This window comes from Dama dama, chromosome 10, assembly GCF_033118175.1.
Source record: "Dama dama isolate Ldn47 chromosome 10, ASM3311817v1, whole genome shotgun sequence".
Lineage (NCBI taxonomy): Eukaryota > Metazoa > Chordata > Mammalia > Artiodactyla > Cervidae > Dama > Dama dama.
Genome location: NC_083690.1, coordinates 27,311,839 through 27,333,152, shown reverse-complemented (window position 1 = coordinate 27,333,152; position 21,314 = coordinate 27,311,839). Strand labels below are relative to the sequence as shown.

At 45.7% G+C, this 21,314-nt stretch overlaps 2 protein-coding genes across 3 annotated transcripts; one reads left to right on the top strand and one right to left on the bottom strand.

Moving 5' to 3' along the window:
- Positions 1-6,609: 6,609 nt before the first annotated feature.
- LOC133063615 (large ribosomal subunit protein P1-like) lies at positions 6,610-15,489 on the bottom strand. 2 transcript variants are annotated; one of them, XM_061153209.1, is made up of 3 exons: positions 15,367-15,482; positions 11,117-11,187; positions 6,610-7,097 (listed from the first exon to the last, which is right to left on the bottom strand). In XM_061153209.1, the coding sequence occupies exon 3, from the start codon at positions 6,988-6,990 to the stop codon at positions 6,646-6,648; it is 345 nt and encodes a 114-aa protein (XP_061009192.1). In that variant the 5' UTR covers positions 6,991-7,097; positions 11,117-11,187; positions 15,367-15,482; the 3' UTR covers positions 6,610-6,645. The 2 variants fall into 2 exon arrangements, with proteins under 2 accessions (XP_061009192.1, XP_061009193.1); XM_061153210.1 differs by lacking the exon at positions 11,117-11,187 and having other exon boundaries at positions 15,367-15,489.
- A 119-nt stretch (positions 15,490-15,608) lies between these two features.
- On the top strand, positions 15,609-19,530 carry SPN (sialophorin). The gene is made up of 2 exons (XM_061153201.1): positions 15,609-15,691; positions 16,063-19,530. The coding sequence occupies exon 2, from the start codon at positions 16,097-16,099 to the stop codon at positions 17,738-17,740; it is 1,644 nt and encodes a 547-aa protein (XP_061009184.1). The 5' UTR covers positions 15,609-15,691; positions 16,063-16,096; the 3' UTR covers positions 17,741-19,530.
- The last annotated feature ends 1,784 nt before the right edge of the window (positions 19,531-21,314 follow it).

Below are 21,314 nucleotides of genomic sequence, written 5' to 3'. Positions count from 1 at the left end.
TGTGCCAGAAATGAAACAAAGGTCAAATATATATTTCTTATTTCGAATCACAATATAATAGGAGGTAACCTCACAGATGCTATAGACATGAGCAGGGAGATAAAGTCGGAGGTGTGACCAGAGCGGGGCAGAAATGTCCTCTCTTCTCTTTCCCTCTGATCTCCAGCCTGTCCTACCTTTAGCTGAACCCAAGTGGAAGCCAGAGAGCAAAGGGGCCTCCAGGGTAGAAAGCAGGGCAGAGAAGGGATCTGGGGGGTGGAAGGCAGATGACAAATCAGGCTAGGGTGACAGGCCCCAAAGCACCACTTCTGAACCCCAGGGTCTATGGAACTCTGAAAACCACTTCCTAGGTAGGATGTGTCAAACTGAACAAGTTCCTGGGGCAGAGACAAGAGGGGACCCTTGGAAGTCTTATGGCTTCTGAGAGATCTCTGCTGAGATTCTTTAATGGCCAAGGCAGGAGAAGAAATTCAACTCTGTGCCAGAGCTTGACTTAAGCTGGGTGATTTCACTGACATTTTCTTGTTTAATCTTATAGCATTCCTGGAGAGACAAGCATTATCTTTGTTTAATCATTTACCATCTTCCCATTTGTCATTTATCATTTTACCATTCCCTTCAATTTAGAGCTGGGATGAGGGCAAGCAGTTGGTGACACCCGTTGGTGACATTTTCCTGACTGGAGGAAAGCTGCAGGGGTGTACTGAGTACTTCATTCATTATTCTGGGGCTGGAATGGATCCAAAAACATGTCTTAATGGCCAATACCTGGTTAGCCAGGTCCTCTAACTTCCAAAATCTGGTATTTAAATTCCTACCACCTCTGGCTTTGTAAAGCACACAGATCTTCACTGTCTCGGTGTATAGGAATCCCATCAGACCTCAAAGCCCAAACTTGGACTCTCTGGCTTTTCTCAAAGCTCAGATGGAAACATCAAGGGCTTTAGAGCCCACCAGTTAAACACCAGTTAAACTCTCTAAGGGTTTCCCCGTAGAGGGTGGTGCTCATGGTAAAGAACCTGCTGCCAATGCAGGTGGATATAAGATACACAGGTTTGATCCCTGGTTGGGAAGATCCCTGGGAGGAGGGCATGGCAACCCACTCCAGTATTCTTGCCTGGAGAATCCCCATGGACAGAGGAGCCTGGTGGGCTGTAGTCCACAGGGTCGCAAAGAGTTGGACACGACTGAAGTGACTTAGCCTGCACGAATATATATACACATCTGATCACTTTGCTGTATGCCTGAAACTAACATAACATTGTAAATCAATTATACATAAAGTGCAGAGGGTTGCACAGAGTCAGATACAACTGAAACGACTTAGCATGCTTGCACACAAACCCTTTAAACACTCTTTTTTTTTTTCCTTTAAACACTCTTAATGATAGCCCCAGGTCAAATTGGATAAACGGAAGACTACAATGACAACTCTAAAGCAGTACTAAAGATCTAAGACCTAGTTTTGAATGCAGTACTAGGACCTAGTTGTGAATGCAGATTCTACCCCATAGCAGCTTTATGATCTCAGGTAAGTCACTTTAACCTCTCTGAGCCACTGTGGCCCATTCTTCACTGGAGTAACACCCATCTCACATGTCCTCATCTCTTCATCAACGCTGAGCTCATCTGGACAGATGGCTTTAAATACCAACCGTATTCTGATGATCCCCAAATTCACACCTTCAGTGTGGGTGTCTTCCGGGACCTCCTTACTTGCTGGTAGGAGCTCATAGAGAATTGCTTACTTGAAACCTCCACTTGGGTGTCTAAGAGGCATATCGAATTTAGCATGTTCCCAGATGAATTCTTTATCTTCTCCCCCAAACCTGCCCCATCCCCAGCCTTCCCGTATCAGAAAACCACAATTTGGTTCTTACAGTTAGTTGCAACAGAAATCTTGGTGTTGTCAGATCCCCTCTCGCACAACACCCCCACTCCCAAATCTAATAGGCTAAGAAATTCCATTGGTTCTACCTTAGAAGATAGGCGACAGTTGATAACTGCCCTCCACATTGCCCATCATCCTGGTTCAGACTCCCTCATCTCTCACCTGACCCAGTGCAGGAACTCCTGCCCTCAGGATCTGGCCCTATTTTCTCTTCGACCTCCTCTCCCACCCTCTCCCTGGCATGTGCTCTGCTTCGGACATGCTGGCTTCCTTGGGGTTCCCAGAACACACCAAGCAAGATCTGCTGATAGGGTCTTTGATTTGACTTTGTTCTCCATAATAGCAAACACTGTAGATTTGTCTAGACTCTGTCTGCCCTTGGGAGATGGTCACCTCCAGGACAGGTGGCTGGCACTTTCTTTGGTTCATGATTATAAATTAAGCCTAACTCATGGTTGCTTTCATGCTTAGTGGCTTCAGTCGTGTCTGACTCTTTGCGACCCCATGGACTGTAGCCCGCCAGACTTCTCTATGCATGGGATTCTCCAGGCAAGAATACTGGAGTGGGTCGCCATGCCCTCCTCCAGGGGATCTTCCCCACCCAGGGAACAAACCCACATCTCCTGCATCGTCTGCATTGTAGGCAGATTCTTTGCCGCTGAGTCACTGGGGAATTTACTGTAGCATTCAACAAATATTTATGAAATAAATGAACAAATTAAATAACATTGTGAGGTAGATTCTTTATTCTCATTTCAAAGGTCTAGAAAACTCAGACTCAGAAATGTGCCCAAGGGAATTCCCTGGTGGTCCAGTGGTTAGGACTCAGTGCTTTAACTGCGGGGGGGCCAGGGTTCCATCTTTGGGGAACTAATCCTGCAAGCTGTGTGGCACAGCCATAAAAAGAAAAAAAGAAAAGAAATGTGCCCACTTTCACACAGTTAATGTCAGGGAATCAGGCTAGAATGTTTGCCTTCAAGGCCTAGACCCTTACTCATGACTGACATGTTGTCGGTTAATGTCATCCCTGACATTAACCAGCATGAAGGATAGTCTCATGTGAAAAGTCATTTTATAAGTGAGCGCCAGGAAAACACCGGACTCTTCTGAGGAACTGCTGTATTTCCTCCTCCTTGAATAGGAGAACTCATCATATAAATTGTCCCTTTGGGGGTCAGCCCCAGGAAGTTCATAGTCAAATGTGGAGTTCGTCACTCTACTTGCTCTTTCTTAGATTTGGATTTTGTTTGTTTGGCTGCGTTGGGTCTTAATTGGGGTGTGTGGGCTCAGTTGCTCCTCGGCATGTGGGATCTTTAGTTCCCTGACCAAGGATCAAACCTGAGTCCTCTGCATTGGAAGGTGGATTCTTAACCACTGGACCACCAGGGAAGTCCCTGCTTTTTCATTTTATTGGTAGTTTTCTTTGCTGTGCAGAAACTTTCTAGTTTGATGTAGTCCCACTTGTTTACTTTTGTTTTTGGTATTAAGTTCAAAAAGTCATTGTCAAGACCAATGTCAAGGAGTTTATTGCCTATGTTATCTTCCAGGAGTTTTATGGTTTCAAGCCTCAATCCATTCTGAGATATTTTTTTGTGTATGATGTAAGATAAGGGTGCAGGTTAAGGCTTCCTTGGTGGCTCAGTGGTAAAGAATCCACCTGTCAATTCAGGAGATGCAGGTTCAATCCCTGGGTTGGGAACATCCTCTGCAAAAGGAAATGGCAACCCACTCCAGTATTCTTGCCTGAAAAATCCCATGGAAAGAAGAGCCTGGTGAGCTACAGTCCATGGGGTCATAAAAGAGTCAGACACGACTTAGTCACTAAACAACAAAGACTCATTTTTTTACATGTGATTGTCCAGTTTTCCCAATACCATTAATTGAAGAAACTTTCCTTTCCTCATTGTACATTCTTAGGTTTGTTGTTGTAAATTAATTGATCATATTTTGTGGATTTATTTCTGTGCTCTCTATTCTGTTTCATTGATTTGTGTGTCTGTTTTTATGCCAGTGCCATATTACTTTGATTATTGTAGCTTTGTAATATAGGTTGAAGTCAGGAGGTGTAATGCCTCCAGCTTTGTTCTTTCTCAAGACCACATTGGCTCTTGGGGCCTTTTGTGATCCCTTGCAAATTTTAGAATTGTTTGTTCTATTTCTGTGAAAAATGCTACTGGAATTTTGATATGGATTGCATTTAATCTAGATTATTTTTGGTGGTATGGACATTTTAACAATATTAATTCTTCTAATCCATGAACATGAAATATATTTTCATTTTTCTGTCTTTTTCAGTTTCTTTCATGAATGCCTTATAGTCTTCAGTGTACAGATCTTTTGCCTCCTTGGTTAAATCTATTCCTATGTATTTCATTCTTTTTGATGCAATTATAAATGGGATTGTTTTCTTAATTCTTCATTCTGATAGTCTGTTATTAGTATATGTAAACAGAGTTGATCTTTATGTACTGATTTTGTATTTTGCCATTTTACCATCTAATAGGAAACCCATAGAAGGGGACTGAAGGGGACTCAGGACTCACTGACTGGGTTTTTATAAAGCCTCCAGGATCCCATGCTGTTCGTCTCCATTCTCTGCACCCATAACATTGTCTGCATCCTAGGGCTGGTTCTTCTCAGAGTTGTAGGATGTGTTTTAATCATGTGGTAGGAAAGAAAAGTCATTTCTCCTCTTTTTTTGTTTGTTTTTGTTTTAGGCAAAGAAGAACTTTCAAACCTCATAAGCTTGCAACTCAGTGGCTAGAATGGGGTCACATTCTCTTTTCTGATCCAATCGTGGGTGGAAGTGGGTTACTTTAGATTCATCAGACTTTCTCCTGGAACTGAAAGAGGGGGTCAGTGTCCCTGATATGCAGAAAGGGTGGCCATCTGAATGAATTGGGGTTCTCTTAGGAAGGAGGAAGGCAGGATGGATGACGGGGTTGGTTAATCTGGGCACTTTCTTTTCACATTTCAAGGGCTTTTTTTTTTTTTACTGTCTGGTATTTATTTTAAGTATATTCATACTTTAGAGTGAACTAATAAAGCTAATTGGGGATTTAGGTACTGGAGTAGGGTTTCCCAACTTGAAAGCATTCAATTTTTCCTTTTTTTTTTTGAGACAAAACTCCTGGATTAGCATCAGACTTTTCAGCAGAAAAATCAAGTATTCAGATAGTAGAAGAAGATCAGACAACACCCTCTAGATTCTAAAGAAAATGATTTTTAGCCAAGAATTCTGTATCAAGCAAGTAAAAGAATAAATTAAAGACATATTAGGGTGTAAGATTATTTAGAAAGTTTAACTTCCTAGGAAGTTCATTTTCTTAGGAAGTGACTTGAGAATGTGTTCCAACAAAAATGAGGGATAAATCATGAAAGAAGGATGTACAGTTCAGGTAACAGGGGATTCCACTTTCAAGAGAAATAACCACCAGTCCCAGGATGAAGCTGTGTAGCCATGAGGAGAGGCAGGGGGACAGGTAGGCCACTCAGAGGAAGCAACTAGGAAAAGCAATTAGAAATTCTAGGAAAAAATAAAGAAGCATAATTAAGAGTGGGTTATCTTAGTAAATTATTAGACTGTGCACTGAATAATATTGGTATAATGTTTAAAGGAAAGAAAATGAATAGTGTTCCATTTTTAGACTCAAACCTTGGACCAGACATTGCTGATCCAGACTCTAGATCAGACAGTGCTGATCTTGAATTTCTGAGATAATTGAAATATTCTACTTCTGTGCTAACCAGTACGGTGAAGCCATTGGTCATGTGTTGTTTTTGAGAACTTGGAATGTGGCTGGCTAGTTGCAACCGAGGAAATGAATTTTAAATCTTTAAAACAATTTTTTTTTACATTGGTTTTTCCCAGTGGTCCAGTGGTTAAGAATCTGCCTGCCGACGTGGGAGACACATGTTCCATCCCTGGTCTGGGCGGACCCCACATGCCGCGGGGCAGTTAGCCTGTGCACCACAGCTACTGAAGCCCGCGCTCCCTAGAGCCTGTGCTCTGCAAGAGAAGCCACCACAATGAGAAGGCCACACACTGCAACTAGAAAGTAGCCCCTGTTTGCCGCAACTAGAGAAAGCCCATTCTCAGCAGCATCTTTGTTGTAGCCAAAATAAATTAATTAGCTAAAAAATTTTAATTGAAGTATAGTTGATTTATAATATTGTGTTGGTTTCTGCCATACAACAACACATGCATGCTAAGTGGCTTCAGTCATGTCTGACTCTTTGCAACCCTGTGGATTATAGCCCACCAGGCTCCTCTGTCCATGGGATTCTCCAGGCAGGAATACTTGAGTGGGTTGCCATGCCTTCCTCCAGGGGATCTTCTCCACCCAGGGATTGAACCCACATCTCTATGTCTACTGCATTGGAAGACGGATTCTTTACCACTAGTGCCACCTGGGAAGCTATATGTATATATTCTTTTATCCTATATGTATATATTCTTTTATCCTATATGTATATTATATAATATATAGAATAAAAATATGTATATTATATAATATATACTTTTTCAGATTCTTTTCCAGTATAGGTTATGATAAGATATTAAATATAGTTTCCCTGTGCTATAAATAGGTCTTTGTTATTTATCTATTGTGTATATATAGTGATGTGTATCTGTTAATCCCAAATTCCTAATTTATCCCTCCCCCATCCCTTTCACCTTTGATAACCATAAGTTTGTTTTCTTTTTTTTTTTTAACAGCTCAGCTTTTTATTGAATGTATTACTAAAGAGGTTTAGTCAAAAAGACCAAAACCCATGTCATCATCAGACTCTTCAGATTCTTCTTTCTTTGCTTCTACTTTCTTCTCCTCAGCTGGGGCAGCAGCGGTGGCTGGGGCAGGACCTCCTGCTGGTGCAGCACCAGCTGCCGGGGCAGGTCCACCAGCCCCCACGTTGCAGATGAGGCTCCCGATGTTGACATTGGCCAAAGCCTTTGCAAACAAACCTGGCCAGAAAAGCTCAACATTTACACCGGCTGCTTTAATGAGGGCATTGATCTTATCCTCCGTGACTGTCACCTCATCGTCGTGCAGAATGAGGGCAGAGTAGATGCAAGCGAGCTCCGAGACGGAGGCCATGGTGCAGGCGAGTGCTAGGTGGGGGCTGCCGGGCGCGGTGCTAGTCGCCGGATAAAGTGAGGGCCTCACCCCAAAACGGCCTTAGCTTCCTCAGAAGAACCGAGCACCTTAGCGGCAGCGGAGGAAAGAGAGATAAGTTTGTTTTCTATGACTGAGTTTTATAAAGAAGTTCATTTGTTATCATTTTTTTTAGATTCCACATATAAGTGATATCATATGATATTTGTCTTTCTCTGACTTATTTCACTTAGTGTGATAATCCCTAAGGGTCCATGCATGTTACTGCAAATGCATTATTTCATTCTTTTTATGACTGAGTAGTACTCCATTGTGTGTGTGTGTGTATGCGTAAAAGCCACATCTTTCTCTCCATTGAATTTTAAATCTTAATGAATTTTAATTAATTTAAATTAAAATAGTCCCACTTGGCTAGTTGGTGTTGTATTGGACAGTACAGCTCTAGACAATGCAAAGAAGAGAATGCAAGTATTAGCTACTTTAAGCATTATAAAACTAAATGTACACATATCAGAAACTAGGCAGAAGAGAGATCAGGAAAGTGACAGTCAAGAATTTGCTATATGAGGGAACTCCCTGGTGGTCCAGTGGTTAGGAGACTGCACTTCTACTGCATGGGGTTCAGTTCCTGGTTGGGGAACTAAGATTCCTGCATGCTGCATGGTGCAGCCAAAAATAAATAAATAAATAAAAGTTTCCAGCCACTGACATTAGAAAAAAGAAAAAAAAAGTTAAAAAAAAAAAGGATTTCCCTGGTAGTCCAGTGGCTAATACTCCATGCCCCCAATGCAGGAAGCTCAGATTCGATCCCTAGTCAGGGAATTAAATCCCACATGCTGCATAAAGACCTGGCATGACCAAATAAATAAATAAATATTTTTCTAAATAAGGATTTATAATTGCCAACATTTACATGGAACTTATGATCTGTTAAAAATGAGGCAACAGGCCTCAAATGGAGTCCACTTGTGTTAAGCCAAGTCACTCAAACCAAAACTTAATACCTAACCTGATTACAGTTTCAGCTGTTCCCAGGCATGAAAGTTTAAATTAACCAATGTGGAATTTCTTGATCAACACTAGTGAGGTAATTTCCTTGATAAGACTTCTATCTTTCCTGACCCCTAAGGAAATAATCTAATAATCTAATCTAAAATAATCCTTTTCTTTCTTTGGCTAATCGCCTCCTCATCCTGTCCAACTTAGGCCTATAAAAGCCTTCCATTTGCACAGCCCCTCAGAGCGCCTTTCTCCTGGCTAGGTGAGATGCTGCTGGACTCAGGGGTTGTTTGGTATAAAGCCAGTTAGGTCCTCAGTCGCGTTGTCCTCTTTAACAGGTTGATGGCACAGCTACCCTGGCTTAGCTCACGGAATCCTTAGGACAAGGCTAACCCTTCTCACAGCTGAGTAGCCTGAGGCCCAGGAAGGTGACCTTTGTTGCCCAGGGTCACACACTCTGTCAGCGGCTGAGTCTGGGGGTCTGGCCCTAGGAAGTCTGGCCTCAGAGTTCTCTCCAACCACCATCTCGCCACACATGACAGCTGACCCCAAAAATGACCATGAGCTACTAAATTTACAGCAACAAAAACAGCTGTAGTTACAGTTACAGAGGGCCTAAAAAAGAGGGATGGCGCTGACCTGGGAAGTGGGTGGGACGGGGCCGGTGAGTCAAATACTTTTCTGTTGGAGCTGGAAGCCAGTGGATTAATGGCAGGCAGGAAGAATACTTCTAGAAACAGTAGGATTAACATGTTGAGGAATATGGAGCCACCAGAAGAATTGAGACTAGATTAAATTAAGGAGATTAAAGAATGGTTCCTTTCCAGGACTAGGACTTGGGAGGGAAAGGGGAGGAGTATTACCCTCCATGATAAACACTCTGTGCTTATAATATGCATTACTTTGATAAAAAGTGAGAAACCATTATGTTCAATGATAAATTAATAGTACATAAACACCCCTCTGACCAGATAGAAAGTCCCTGGGAGGGAGCGGGTGGCAGGGAGGGAAGGCCGCCTGACTTGTCAGCCCTGTTCCTGGAGAGGGCTGTGGATGGGAGGAAAGGGCCCAGGCTTTGGAGGATTAGATGGGACATCACAACACAGCTTGTACACATCAGTTATTATTTACTAGGCTCTTACTAAGGGACTGCCTTGCCCCCCTACACTATCTAATTTAATTCTCCTATGAACTTTGAAAAATAGTATATGTGTACATGTATATATTGGCCGTGCCACACAGCATGAGGGAAACTTAGCTCCCTGAGCAGGGATCAAAGTCATGTCCCTTGCATTGCGACGTAGGTTCTTAACCACTGGACGACCAGGGAAGTCCCTCAAAATAGTATTATTGTCCCTATTTATAGATGAAGAAACTGAGACAGATTACGCAGCTGACCCCAGGCCATGCAGACAGTAGGTGACGCAGTTCAGCTGCCTGTGATCCCTCATCTGAGGCTTCCTTGGCCTCAGGCTTAGGGGCAGGGAGGAGCAGGCTCCAGTCCACTTGGATGTCTGCCTGGAAACAGCCCCTCAGAGACCTGCAGGAGATTAGAGCTGAAAGCCCAAACCCTGGTGAGGGCAGAAATATTATCTTCATAGAACACGAGTTGCTTGCCCCACTCTTGCACCTGCAGACATCTGATGACCTCATGGAGGTCTGTGGGCTGGGTGGAGCCTTCACAATTACTGGCACACCCAGTGCTCGCAGTTTCACCCTTGCCTGGTCCCTTTGAGGTCCTTGCTTCAATGGCACAATTCTTCACCCTACGCCTTCTTCCTTCTCTCAGCCAGAGAACTCCTTGTCAGCCAGTAAACATCACTGAGCACCTACCGTTTACCAAGCAAGTCAATGAGGGCTTCCTTGGTGATCCAGTGGTTAAGAATCCGCCTTGCAATGCAAGGAACACCAGTTTGATCCCTGGTTCAGGAAGATGCCACAGGCCGTGGGCAACTGAGCCCATGCACCACAACTCATGAGCCAGCACTCTGGAGCCTGTGAGCTGCAAGTACTGAGCCCACAAGCCACAGTTAGTAAAGCCAGCGTGCCCTAGAGCCTGTGCTTTAAACAAGAGAAGCCACCGCAATAAGAAGCTTGCGTACCACAACTAGAGAGTAGCCCCTGTTTGACAAAACTAGAGAAAGTCCATGTGCATCAACAAAGACCCAGTGAAACCAAAAATAAATAAATAAAATATTAAAAAAAAAAAAAAACAAAGTAAATAAAAAGTGCCATAGAAAGCAGGGCGGTCATTCAGGCTGGGGTGCGGGGAGAACAGTTTTAGCCCCCTCCCCCTGCACAATACAGTTCAGTAGCCGGGTAAAGACATACTGAGAAGGTGACATTTGATCCATTTACATAACAGGGAAGAGCCTTCTAGGCAGGTTCACAAATGGCACAGAGGCCTTCAGGCTCAGTTCTCCAGGGACAGCTTGGAGCCCTGGGTGGCAGGAGCAGAGGGAATGAGGGCAGGAAGGGAGAGAGGGTCAGATTGAGTGTGGCCTTGTTGTCCACTTTGAGGACTTGGGCTTTTGCTGTGGGTGACTCTCTCAGGGTTTAGAGCAGGGGATGGGTGAGATCAGATGTTTGACCCAGGTCCCTCTGGCTGCTCCTTGGCTAAGAGCCCAAAGGAGGTGATGAAAGACAAGGGTGAGAGCAGGGAGACAACAGTGAAGGTGGGGGAAGAGAAATCAGATTCTAGGTCTTTCTATTTTATCTTTTTGTGTGTGTGTGTCAGGGGAGGCATGCCATGGGGCTTGCAGGATCTTAGTTCCCTGACCAGGGATCAAACCCGTGTCCTTGGCAGTGAAAGCCTAGAGTCTTAACCACTGGACCGCCAAGGAATTTCCAGTATGCTCTTTTATTTTGAAATTTTTCAAGTAATAAAAGTCCCGAGAATAATACAGTGAACACCTGCAGATCTTTCACATGTCTTCACCACTTAAAAAAAAAAAAAAAAATCCCTTTATTAGATGCCCAAGCACGTAATGGGCTTCCCTGGTGGCTCAGAGGTAAAGAATTTGCCTGCAATGCAGGAGACGCAGGTTCGATCCCTGTTTTGGGAAGATATGCTGGAGAAGAAAATGACAACCCACTCCAGTATTCTTACCTGCGAAATCCCATGGACAGAGGAACCTGGTGGACTACAGTCCATGGGGTGGCAGAGACACAACTCAGTGACTAAATGACAAAGAATAGAAGAATGATGGAATTACATTTTCAGTATGGTATCTGGATACATCTTAAAAACTCAGAAGCTCTGAGTCCTCTTTGTTCCTGACTTAGGGGAAACATAATGACGCCATTCACCTCTTTTGTTAATGACCGCTAACTAGAAACCTTTTTTTTTCTTTTCTTTTATGGGCACCTGCGAAGAGATTTGCAAGATAGGCGTTTCTGCTTTCTCGTTTTGAAGTGGAGTTCTCAAATATCAGGCCAGGTGCTAAATATATAGAGGGAAATAGTGGCTCAGGAAAACGTTAAGATATATTCAATAACCGGTTTGTTATGAAAGTTTATAATGCAGGAACAGCGAGATGGAAGAGAGGAAAAGGGCAAGGTCTGGGGGAGAGGGGGCGGAGCTTCCAAGCCCCGCCCACATCTCGCCCCATCTCTGTATGTTCATCAACCTGGAAGCCCCCTCACTTCATATTATTTTTCCATATTTGCTTTACTTTTATCTTCCAAATTTTAAAATTTTCTATTGTTTTCATTGTGTGTGTGAAACTATTGAAGTGGAACTCGCTGGCTTATGCACCATGATTCCTACATTCTTTAAACATGTTATTTCCTTCAAACTAGGAATATAGCCATAATATGCTTATCAAATTCAAGGAAATTAATATTAACTCAACCGTGTTATCTATTCCACAGTCTAATCAAATTTTGCCAGTTATCCCATGGTGTCCTTTACAGCATCTTTTTTTTTCAGTTGACGATCCCATATTGCATTTAGTCCTCAAGCCTCTTTACTCTTTTAAGTTCTGAAAGAGTGTCTCAGGCTTTCTTTGTTCTTCCTGCCACTGACATTTTTGAAGAGTAAGGGCCAGTTGCTTTTGTAAAGAGCCCTTCAATTTGGATCTGCCGGATATTTCTCAATGATTAGATTCAGGTTTTGCATTTGTTTGCTAGGACAGAAGTGATCCTTCTCAGCGCATCATATCTGGAGCCTCTTGTTGGGTTTGTCCCATCACTGGTCATGTGAACTTTGATCGCTCCGGTTCAAGATAGTGTCTGCTAGTTTTCTCCACTGTAAAGTTGCTACTTTCCCTTAATGAATACATAGCTTATGGACTATAAATACATAGATTTAACACTATAAAAATATCCTATGTGCATGCCACACCTCCCTGCTCCAATTTCACCCAATGGTTTTAAACATTCATTCTTATCTGAATCCATTATTATTATGTTGGTTGTAAATTGGTCTTTTTTAATCTTTATTATCATTATTTTTAATATCTATTTATTTGGCCACACCAGGTCTTAGTTGTGGGAAGCGGAATTTTTTTTAGTTACAATGTGCAAATTCTTAATTGTGCCATGTGGTATCTTAGTTCCCTCACCGGAGTTGAACCCATGCCCCCTGCATTGGGAGCTGGGAGTCTTAACCACTGGATCGCCAAAGACCCTCTTGTCTTTTTGATAGTAGTCATTCTGACAGGTGCAAGGTGATAATCTCATTGCGGTTTTGATTTGCATTTCCTTGATGATTAGTGATATTGAACATCTTTTCATATGTCTGTTGGCCATCTGTGTGTCTTCTTTGAAAAAATGCCTATTTGAGTCCTCTGCCCATTTCTATTCTTTTTAATTTTTCTTTTTCCTCTGCCCACTTTTAAATCAGATTTTTTTGTTGTTGTTATTGAGTTGCACGGGTTCCTTATGTATTTTGGATATTAACTCCTTATCAGATGCATGATTTGCAAATATTTTCTCCTATTCTGTAGGTTGTCTTTTCATTTTGTTGATGGTTTCCTTTGTGGAGAAGCTTTCTAGTTTGATATAGTCCCATTTATTTTTGCTTCTAATGTCAAATCTAAAAAGTCATTGTCAACACCAATGTCAAGGAGATTATCATCTATATTTTCTTCTAGGAGTTTTATGGTTTCAAGTCTTACATTCAAGTTTTTAAATTATTTTGAGTTTACTTTTGCATATGGTGTGAGAAAGTAGTACAGTTTGTTTCTTTTGTAAGTATTATAGTTTCCCCAACACCATTTAATGAGGAGGCTGTCTTTTCCCTATAGTGTATTCTTGACTCATTTGTCATAGGTTAATTGACAGATTAATTAATTGATATATTAATTAATCAATTAAGTGTGAGTTTGTTTCTGGGTTCTCTATTCTGTTTCATTGATCCATGTGTCTGTTTTTATGCCAGTGCCGTACTGTTTTGATTACTGTAGCATGAGATGTAGCTTGAAATCAGGGAACAAGGTAGTTCTTTGGGTTCATCTTATACTTTCCAGGCTCCAGTCTTGGGGTCAGCCATTTTCCAAGGAGCCTGGTGGAAGAGGCAATCCACTGCAGCCCAGAGCATACTTGCACACTCTTGCTATGCGTGCATATGTCCATGCATGCTCAGTCTCTAAGTTGTGTCCACCTCTTTGTGACCCTATGGCCTGTAGCCCACCAGGCTCTTCTGTCCATGGAATTCTTCAGGCAAGAATACTGGAGGGGGTTGCCATTTCCTTCTCCAGGGGATCTTCCTGACCCAGGGATCGAACCCTCATCTCCTGTATTGACAGGTACATTCTTTTATCATTGAGCCACCTGTGAAGCCCACACTCTTGCTGATATGCCAACAATACACGTTCCTGGCCGTTCTGTGTCCAGGCAGTTTCTCAAGGTTGTGTTGACAGTGAGTAACGCTGAGGGATGAAGTAATGTCTCCCTTCAGGACAAGGGCAAGTTTGCTTACCACCTACTCAAAAAGAAGGAAATTCTCCAAGCTCAGAGTTCCTCAGCTGTGGGGCAAGCCTCTCCGTGTTCACCCCTGTGCAAATCGGGGAGTAAGCTGAGCTGAAGCAGACAGTGCACCCGCTGTTTGCTGAGCGATGAGTGGTGGGTTTCTGTGTCTCTGACTCAGGAGTCTCATGTCTTTGTCAGACTAACTTGTTAGCTTGTGAGTTGGGTACAATCCCAGCCCCTGATATTGACCTGTTTCAGTCACATGTCATGTACATATATTATTACTTGTGCAACATAAAAATTCCTGATGGAGGAAATGGCAACCCACTCCAGTATTCTTGCCTGGGAAATCCCATGGACAGAGGAGCCTCTCAGGCTACAGTCCATGTGGTCATAAAGAGTTGGACATGACCGAGTGACTGAGCACAACATAAATATCAGTTTTGATTTTTTTTTTAAAAGAAAGGCAAAAAAAGAAAAAAAATCATACATATACCAAAAGTCAAAGCTTACAAATTAAAGGAACGTGAGAAAACAGCAACCACCCAAAGAAGAAAATAGAGAACTCTGCTCATTCCTACCCAAAAAATTTGTTAATCCCTCTGTAGATATCTTTTCAGTGTCTTCCATGTAGATACCCACATTTTTATTAGTCTTCTGCAAAAATATCATAGCATAAAGGGAGGGGGCTCAAGAGTGAGGGGATATATATATATATACCTAGAGCTGATTCATGTTGTTGTATAGCAGAATCCAATGTGACATTGTAAAGCAATTATCCTCCAATTAAAATGAAAAAAGGAGGGGGAGCTTCCCTGGTGCCTCAGTGGTAAAGAATCCGCCTGCCAATGCAGGAGGCACAGGTTTGATCCCTCATCTAGGAAGATCCCACTAAAGCCCATACCCCACAACTATTGAGCCTGTGCTCTATAGCCCCGGAGGTGCAGCTACTGAGCCCACGTGTAGCAACTACCAAAGCCCGCGTGCCCTAGAGCCCGTGCTCCGCAACAAGAGAAGCCACCGAAAGCCTGTGCAGCAACGAAGACCCAGCACAGCCAAAAGTGAGTAAATAAATATCAATTTTTAAAAATTAAAAAAATAAGATCATAGCATATTCAGTGCTTAATAACCACTTTGATTTAGTCAGGCAGTCCATGCCTGGGGCTGTTGCGGTGACCACCCCCAGCTTCTTGAGAAGTCCAGAGCCCACCAGGAATTTCACGCAGCCTGCAAAGGCTCTCACTGGCCCCCAGCCAGAGTCGAGGGCTTCCTCTTACCCTGGTATTTCCTGAGAGCTCCTGGGGCAGAAGAAGTGCTAGCCTTGGGGGCACACCACAGCTTGGGGACCACAAAGGCAAAGGAAACCGCCTTCCCCTCCCATCTCCTCCTCCACACCCCTTGGTTTTCAAGCACCCATCTCCACTAGCCCTGCTCTGACCCCTATACCTGTTCCAGAGTCACCAGCTTGCCATCCCATTTTCCAGCGAAGATCCAGGAATCCCCATTCCAGAAACTGCCCACCATCCCCACCTGCTGCAGCTGAGACCCCAGAGCCCCTGTCATCACCTGGGACCCTGAAAAAGTGAGTGATGCCTCTCTCATCACACGGCAATGTAGGAGTGGGGCGGGTGGGGCAGGATGCTGGGGGGGGGGTGGGTGGAGCCAGGGCCACTTCCTTTCCCCTTGGGGCCCCCGACCGCCAGTCTTGCCCCAGCTTCAGGAGGAGTTGGAGCAGCGTGGTCGCAGCCCTGTGCCCTTTTCAAGTGAGCTGGTAAGTGGCGGGACATGGTGGGGCAGGGGCCTCAGTGGACCTGGGATTGTGCCTCTGGCTTGAGAAGACCTTGCCAGATGATGGGAAAAAAGGACGAGGAGCCGTCGGAGCTGCGTGGGGTCAGGGCAGGGCAGGATGGGGGGCAATGGCTAGAACGCACTGAGGGGGCCTGTGGGATAGAGTTGATGGGGGTGCTGCCAGCATCTTGTGATTTCTGCCACTAGTGAAAGCAAGGGTGGAAAAGGCCGTTGAACCGCAGAGCTCGGCCCGGCAGTTGGCAGGGAAGTGGGCAGGAGGGGAAGGCCTGGCTCGGTCCTCCCCCCACCTCCAGATCCTTATGTGTTCTACTTCTCCAACTTCCCCACCCTCAGGTCCCAACTCCTGCTCACGCCCGTTGCTTTGGAAATGATCCTGCTTCTCCTCCTCTTCGGGAGCGTGGGGGCAAAAAACATGACTGAAGCATCTCCAAACAGCGCTCCTTTGTGGATATCTAAAACCATAACACGCTCTCTTTCTTCAGTCTCTGGGATCCCAACATTCAACTCAATGACAACCAGTCTTACAACAAACAAGGTCCCTGAGATGGGTGATAACCCTGGGAACCAGACTTTCCCGCTTTCCTCAACTCCCGATACAGCCAATGTGGTGTCCTCTCCTGAAACTTCCCCTGCTGCCAGCAGGGGCAATCCTGTATCTGAGTCAACAATCTCCCAGGAAGATTCAACCAAGAAGTCAACAATGCCCATGAAAATCCCTGATGGCCCCAGCATACCTGGTGTCTCAGTAATGAAAACTACAGGATTCCCCACTATGACCGGTGAAACCATGGCAACTAGCCCTCTGGAGACCACCAATGGGACCAGTGGAACCCCTGTCACCATGGCAACTAGCCCTCTGGAGACCTCCAGCGGGACCAGTGGAACCCCTGTCACCATGGCAACTAGCCCTCTGGAGACCACCAATGGGACCAATGGGACCCCTGTCACCATGGCAACTAGCCCTCTGGAGACCTCCAGCGGGACCAGTGGAACCCCTGTCACCATGGCAACTAGCCCTCTGGAGACCACCAATGGGAAAAATGGGACCCCTGTCACCATGGCAACTAGCCCTCTGGAGACCTCCAGCGGGACCAGTGGAACCCCTGTCACCATGGCAACTAGCCCTCTGGAGACCACCAATGGGACCAATGGAACCCCTGTCACCATGGCAACTAGCCCTCTGGAGACCTCCAGTGGGGCCAGCAAACTCCTATTAACTATGGCAGCTAGCTCTCTGGAGATCTCTGGTGGGACCAGTAGACCTCCTGTCACCATGGCAACAAGCTCTCTGGAGACCTCCAGTGGAACCAGGGAACCCCTTGTCACCACGGCAAGTAACTCTCTGAAGACCATCAGTATGACCAGTGGATCCCCTGTCATCATGAAAACTAGCTCTCCTGAGATCTCCAAGGGGACCAGTGGACTCTTGGTCACCATGCCAGCTACCTCTCTGAAGACTCCCATGGGGACCAGTGGCTCCCCTAGCCCTGGAGTAACAACATCCAGCCCAAATATCTCCACAAAGGTAAGCAAGAGGGACAAACTAATTCCAGCTCAGGGGACAAAGGGCACCCTGCTGGTGGCTGTGCTTGTGGCCCTGCTGGTGGTCATTGTCCTCGTGGCATTAATCCTGTTGTGGCGCCGGCGGCAGAAGCGGAAGACAGGAGTCCTGACACTAAGCAGGAGTGGAAAACGCAACGGGGTGGTAGATGCCTGGGCTGGGGTCGCCCGGGTGTCTGATGAGGAGGCCATGACAGCAACAGAGGGAGCGTCTGGAGGTAACAGTGACTCTAATGGCCCCCACAGGGAGGGGTCTGGCCAGCGACCCACACTCACCACTTTCTTTGGTAGACGGAAGTCTCGCCAGGGCTCCGTGGCGCTGGAGGAGCTAAAGGCAGGGCCAGCCTCCAGCTTAAAGGGGGAAGAGGAGCCGCTGGTGGGCAACGAGGATGAGGGTGCAGAGGCCCCTACTTCTAATGGGCCAGAAGCGAAAGAGGTGAAGACCCCTTAATGCTCGAGAATCGCAAGACTGGGATTCAGAACCATTCCCACTTTCATCATCTTCCCTCCTATCATCACCAAGAGGTTGATATCCAACCTCTTCATCCATCACCAGCATTTCCACCCAGCACCCTTTGGATTTCAATGCAGCACCTTCACCCTCAGTCTTCGTTCAGCTTCTTAACCCTGGCTCTTCTAGCCAGCATCCGCACCCAGCAGCCACCCCCAGCACCGAGACCCAGGGCCTACACCCATTGAGCACTTGCAAAACTTTCTCATCAACCCCTACTTCTCCCCATCACATTTTCTCCACATTTTGGTCCTTGAAACCAGCCGCCGAGTCTCCGGAAATGCCAAACTCCCTGGACTGATGATTTCTCAGCAGATACCAGAGTCTGGGAAGGAGTTGGCAACCCAGCAAGCTCCCACTTCAGGATTACTCTGGAAAGTACATTTGGCCCCATGGATTAGGACGTTTGTCCCAGATTAGCCCATGAACTGCCCGTAACTCTGGGTGCCCGTGGTCTGTGCCGGGCCAGCCCGGAGCATGGGCTGGGTGGTATCACCCCACGGTGCTCTGAGTGTGTCTGTGACGGCCCCAGGCCCCTGGACTGGCCCACGGTCCCAGCTGCCACACTCCCCCCACCTCTGGACGGAGGTGGCCAGAGGCTTCGGTTGTTTCTCCTCCCAAGAGCAGAGGTGAGAAGTTTCTGGGCAGGTGTAGTTCTTAGAAGTCTTGGCGTCTGCATGGGTCCACTCATGCGTGCGGTTTGTGTGCAGGAGGCGAGGACTTGGTGAAGTTTATGAAGGACAGTGGGGGGTAGTACAGACAGTGTGAGGGAGGGGGCAGGGAGGGGGCAGGAAGGGCTGGGGAGATGCCACCCTGAGGAGGTGCTGAGAACATAGGCGCCCTTGTCTTTGCTCAGATGGGGTGGAGGTGGAAGATTTAATTCTGTCTGTGGCCTGGCTTGAGAGAAAGACTGCATGTGTGACTGAGCGTGGTTCTTCAACTCAGCCACCAAGTACCCCGTAACCCCCACCCCTACCCCCTCTTCCCCTCCCCCACCCCTCCAGCCACACCCTCCCCCACTTCCCACCCCCCACGCTTTCATCCATCATCCCCTCCCCTACCCCCACTACCCCTCCAACTGTCACACTGAGTCCCAGGACTCGCTGATACTGTTACCCGTTTAATGTGTTTGTCTGTTCTATTCCTCAAACGGGGGTCAGTGAGAGAGGGAGCTGTGACAAGTCCCAGAACCAGGAGCATCCCTGTGGCTCTGGGATGGAGAAAACGGGACAAGACCCAGCTGCACTATCTCTGAGACCAGCCCAGGCTAGTGCCCTGGGCACCACGTGGACCCGGAGGCCGTTGGTATTTCCCCAGGGCAAAGAGGAAATTTGCAAAGAGGAAGTTGTTGAGTTAAGAGGGGCAGTGACCAAGAGCAGATGTACTGACCTACAAAAGGAGAGGCCGAGGGACACCATGGTGGTGTGGCTGCCAGGTGGTTTGGATCGGAGGGGATGTGGGAGAGGGGGAAAGGCTGGGTCAGTCAGCTCATGGGAGGGTGGGGGAGAGGTGGGGAGAGAAGTGGCGGAAAGTGGCCAGGGACCCACCCAGAATTGTGCCACCCACGCCTGGGCAAGCGGGGGTGGAAATCTAGTCTTCCCCACACATGTCTGGGTGCCTTTTTTTTTTTTTTTTGGCCATGCTGTGCAAGCAGGAGGGATCTTAGTTCCCCAGCCAGATATGGAAACTGCACCTTTTATCTAAATAAAAAAAATAAAATATTGAAAATACTCATTTTGTCCTGATGGTAAAATAACATTTTTCCTCTTTTGCAAAATTGCCAGCACTTTCTAGTATCTTAAATAATAGAATTCTCTCACACACCCAACCATATATGGTATCTTATTCTTCATCTTATATTTTAAAGCACGTGTTCCTATTTTATTTTCAAAAGCACACATTATAATCAGTTACAAATACAGCTTTGTCCAGTGCAAATTCCAGGTGGAAGAGGATTTTGGTCTTGAAAAATCTACTCATGTAATTCACTTCTGCAGACAGGAAAAGGGTCTCAAAGCATGGTTCGAAGGATAGCTCATTTCTAAAAGTGGATATTTACACTTCATTTTCCTCTGCATCCATAAGTCTGCTCCTGTTCTGGGAATGTTTGGGGTTCAACCATTAGCCATCAGAAAACTCAGGCTATTCTGCAGATCATCTATGTATCCCCAGCAACAAACTTCCAGTGGGTGTCTTCAGGACAGCTAGCCAGACCATGGCCAGACCTGGGGTGCTTAGCAAACCTGCCTGCCCAGCTCATGTCTTCAGGACAGCTAGCCAGACCATAGCCCAGATCCCCAGTGCTGCCAGCCATGGAGAGGGCCACATACTCACTCCTGCATTTGCGCGTGCTCTACCTAAAGCCCGCCCACTCCCCATCTTGCCCACCCCACACACATCTTGACTTCCCTCTAACCTCCTCTTAACCGTCAAGATGTTGCTCAAATGTCACTGCCTTTGTGAAGCCGCCCTAGCTGCCTCCATGCCCAGGAGTGGAGTTTCGGCTCCACTCCTACAGTCCTCATGTGACAGTAAGAACAACTGGGCTGTCTCATGTGAAGGTGTCCCCCATTCCTGTCGTCTTTATGACTCCAGATTCCGGAGCCTGGCATGCTTACCTAATATGTGTTTACTGAATGAAAGAATAAATGAATGAAAGAATGAGCAAACAATGTTTTTCACGTAAGCCATGGCAAGATCAGATGTCTTCTGACTTTGGTTTTTGTATGTACAAAGTTAATTATTAGAGACATAGCCCAACAACAAGTGGGAGAGCATGTGGAGAAACAGTTTGTTTAGTTAACACAGAAGCAAGGCAGAGATGCACACCCAGAGAGAAAGGGTGGGGGCGTCCCCACTGTGAGGAGGAGCCAGATTGGTTTTTTGAGCAAAACTGGCATCCAGGAGCGTGGCCTGAAAGCAGTGTGGCTGGAGATGGGAGCATCAGCCTAGTTCAAGTTAGATAGGGTGGGAGTCTGGTCTAAGGCAAAAGAAGAGGTCAGGCTTGAAATATATTTATCCAGAGAATAAGATTTGTAGAACTAATTGATTATTGAGATGATGGGAGGAAGAATGAAGTTAGACCCCAAGGCTTCTGTCTTGGGAGACGAAGACGCTGACATAATTATGTGAAAATGCAGAGAGATGAGCAGTTTGGGGAGAAAACATGAGTATTTATGTACTTACATATTTATTTCTATTTTGGCTGCTCTGGACAGCTTGCAACATCAATTCCCCAACCAGGGGTTGAACCCCAGGCCACAGCAGTGAAAATGCTGAATCCTAATTAAACTCCATGAGTTTGTTTTTAGAACTGTCAGGAGGGATGTTAGAAGTAGAGACCTGAAACTTTGGAGGGATCAGAGCTGGAGAAATAAAGAGTCATCTGAGTTTGCATCGCAATTTAAATAATGGCACTGATGGATAAATGCATAAACTGTATCATTCATTGTGTAGAATGAGAAAAGGAGAGAGCTGTGGAGAGAATCTTCTTGTGTTAGGGCAAGCTAATTGC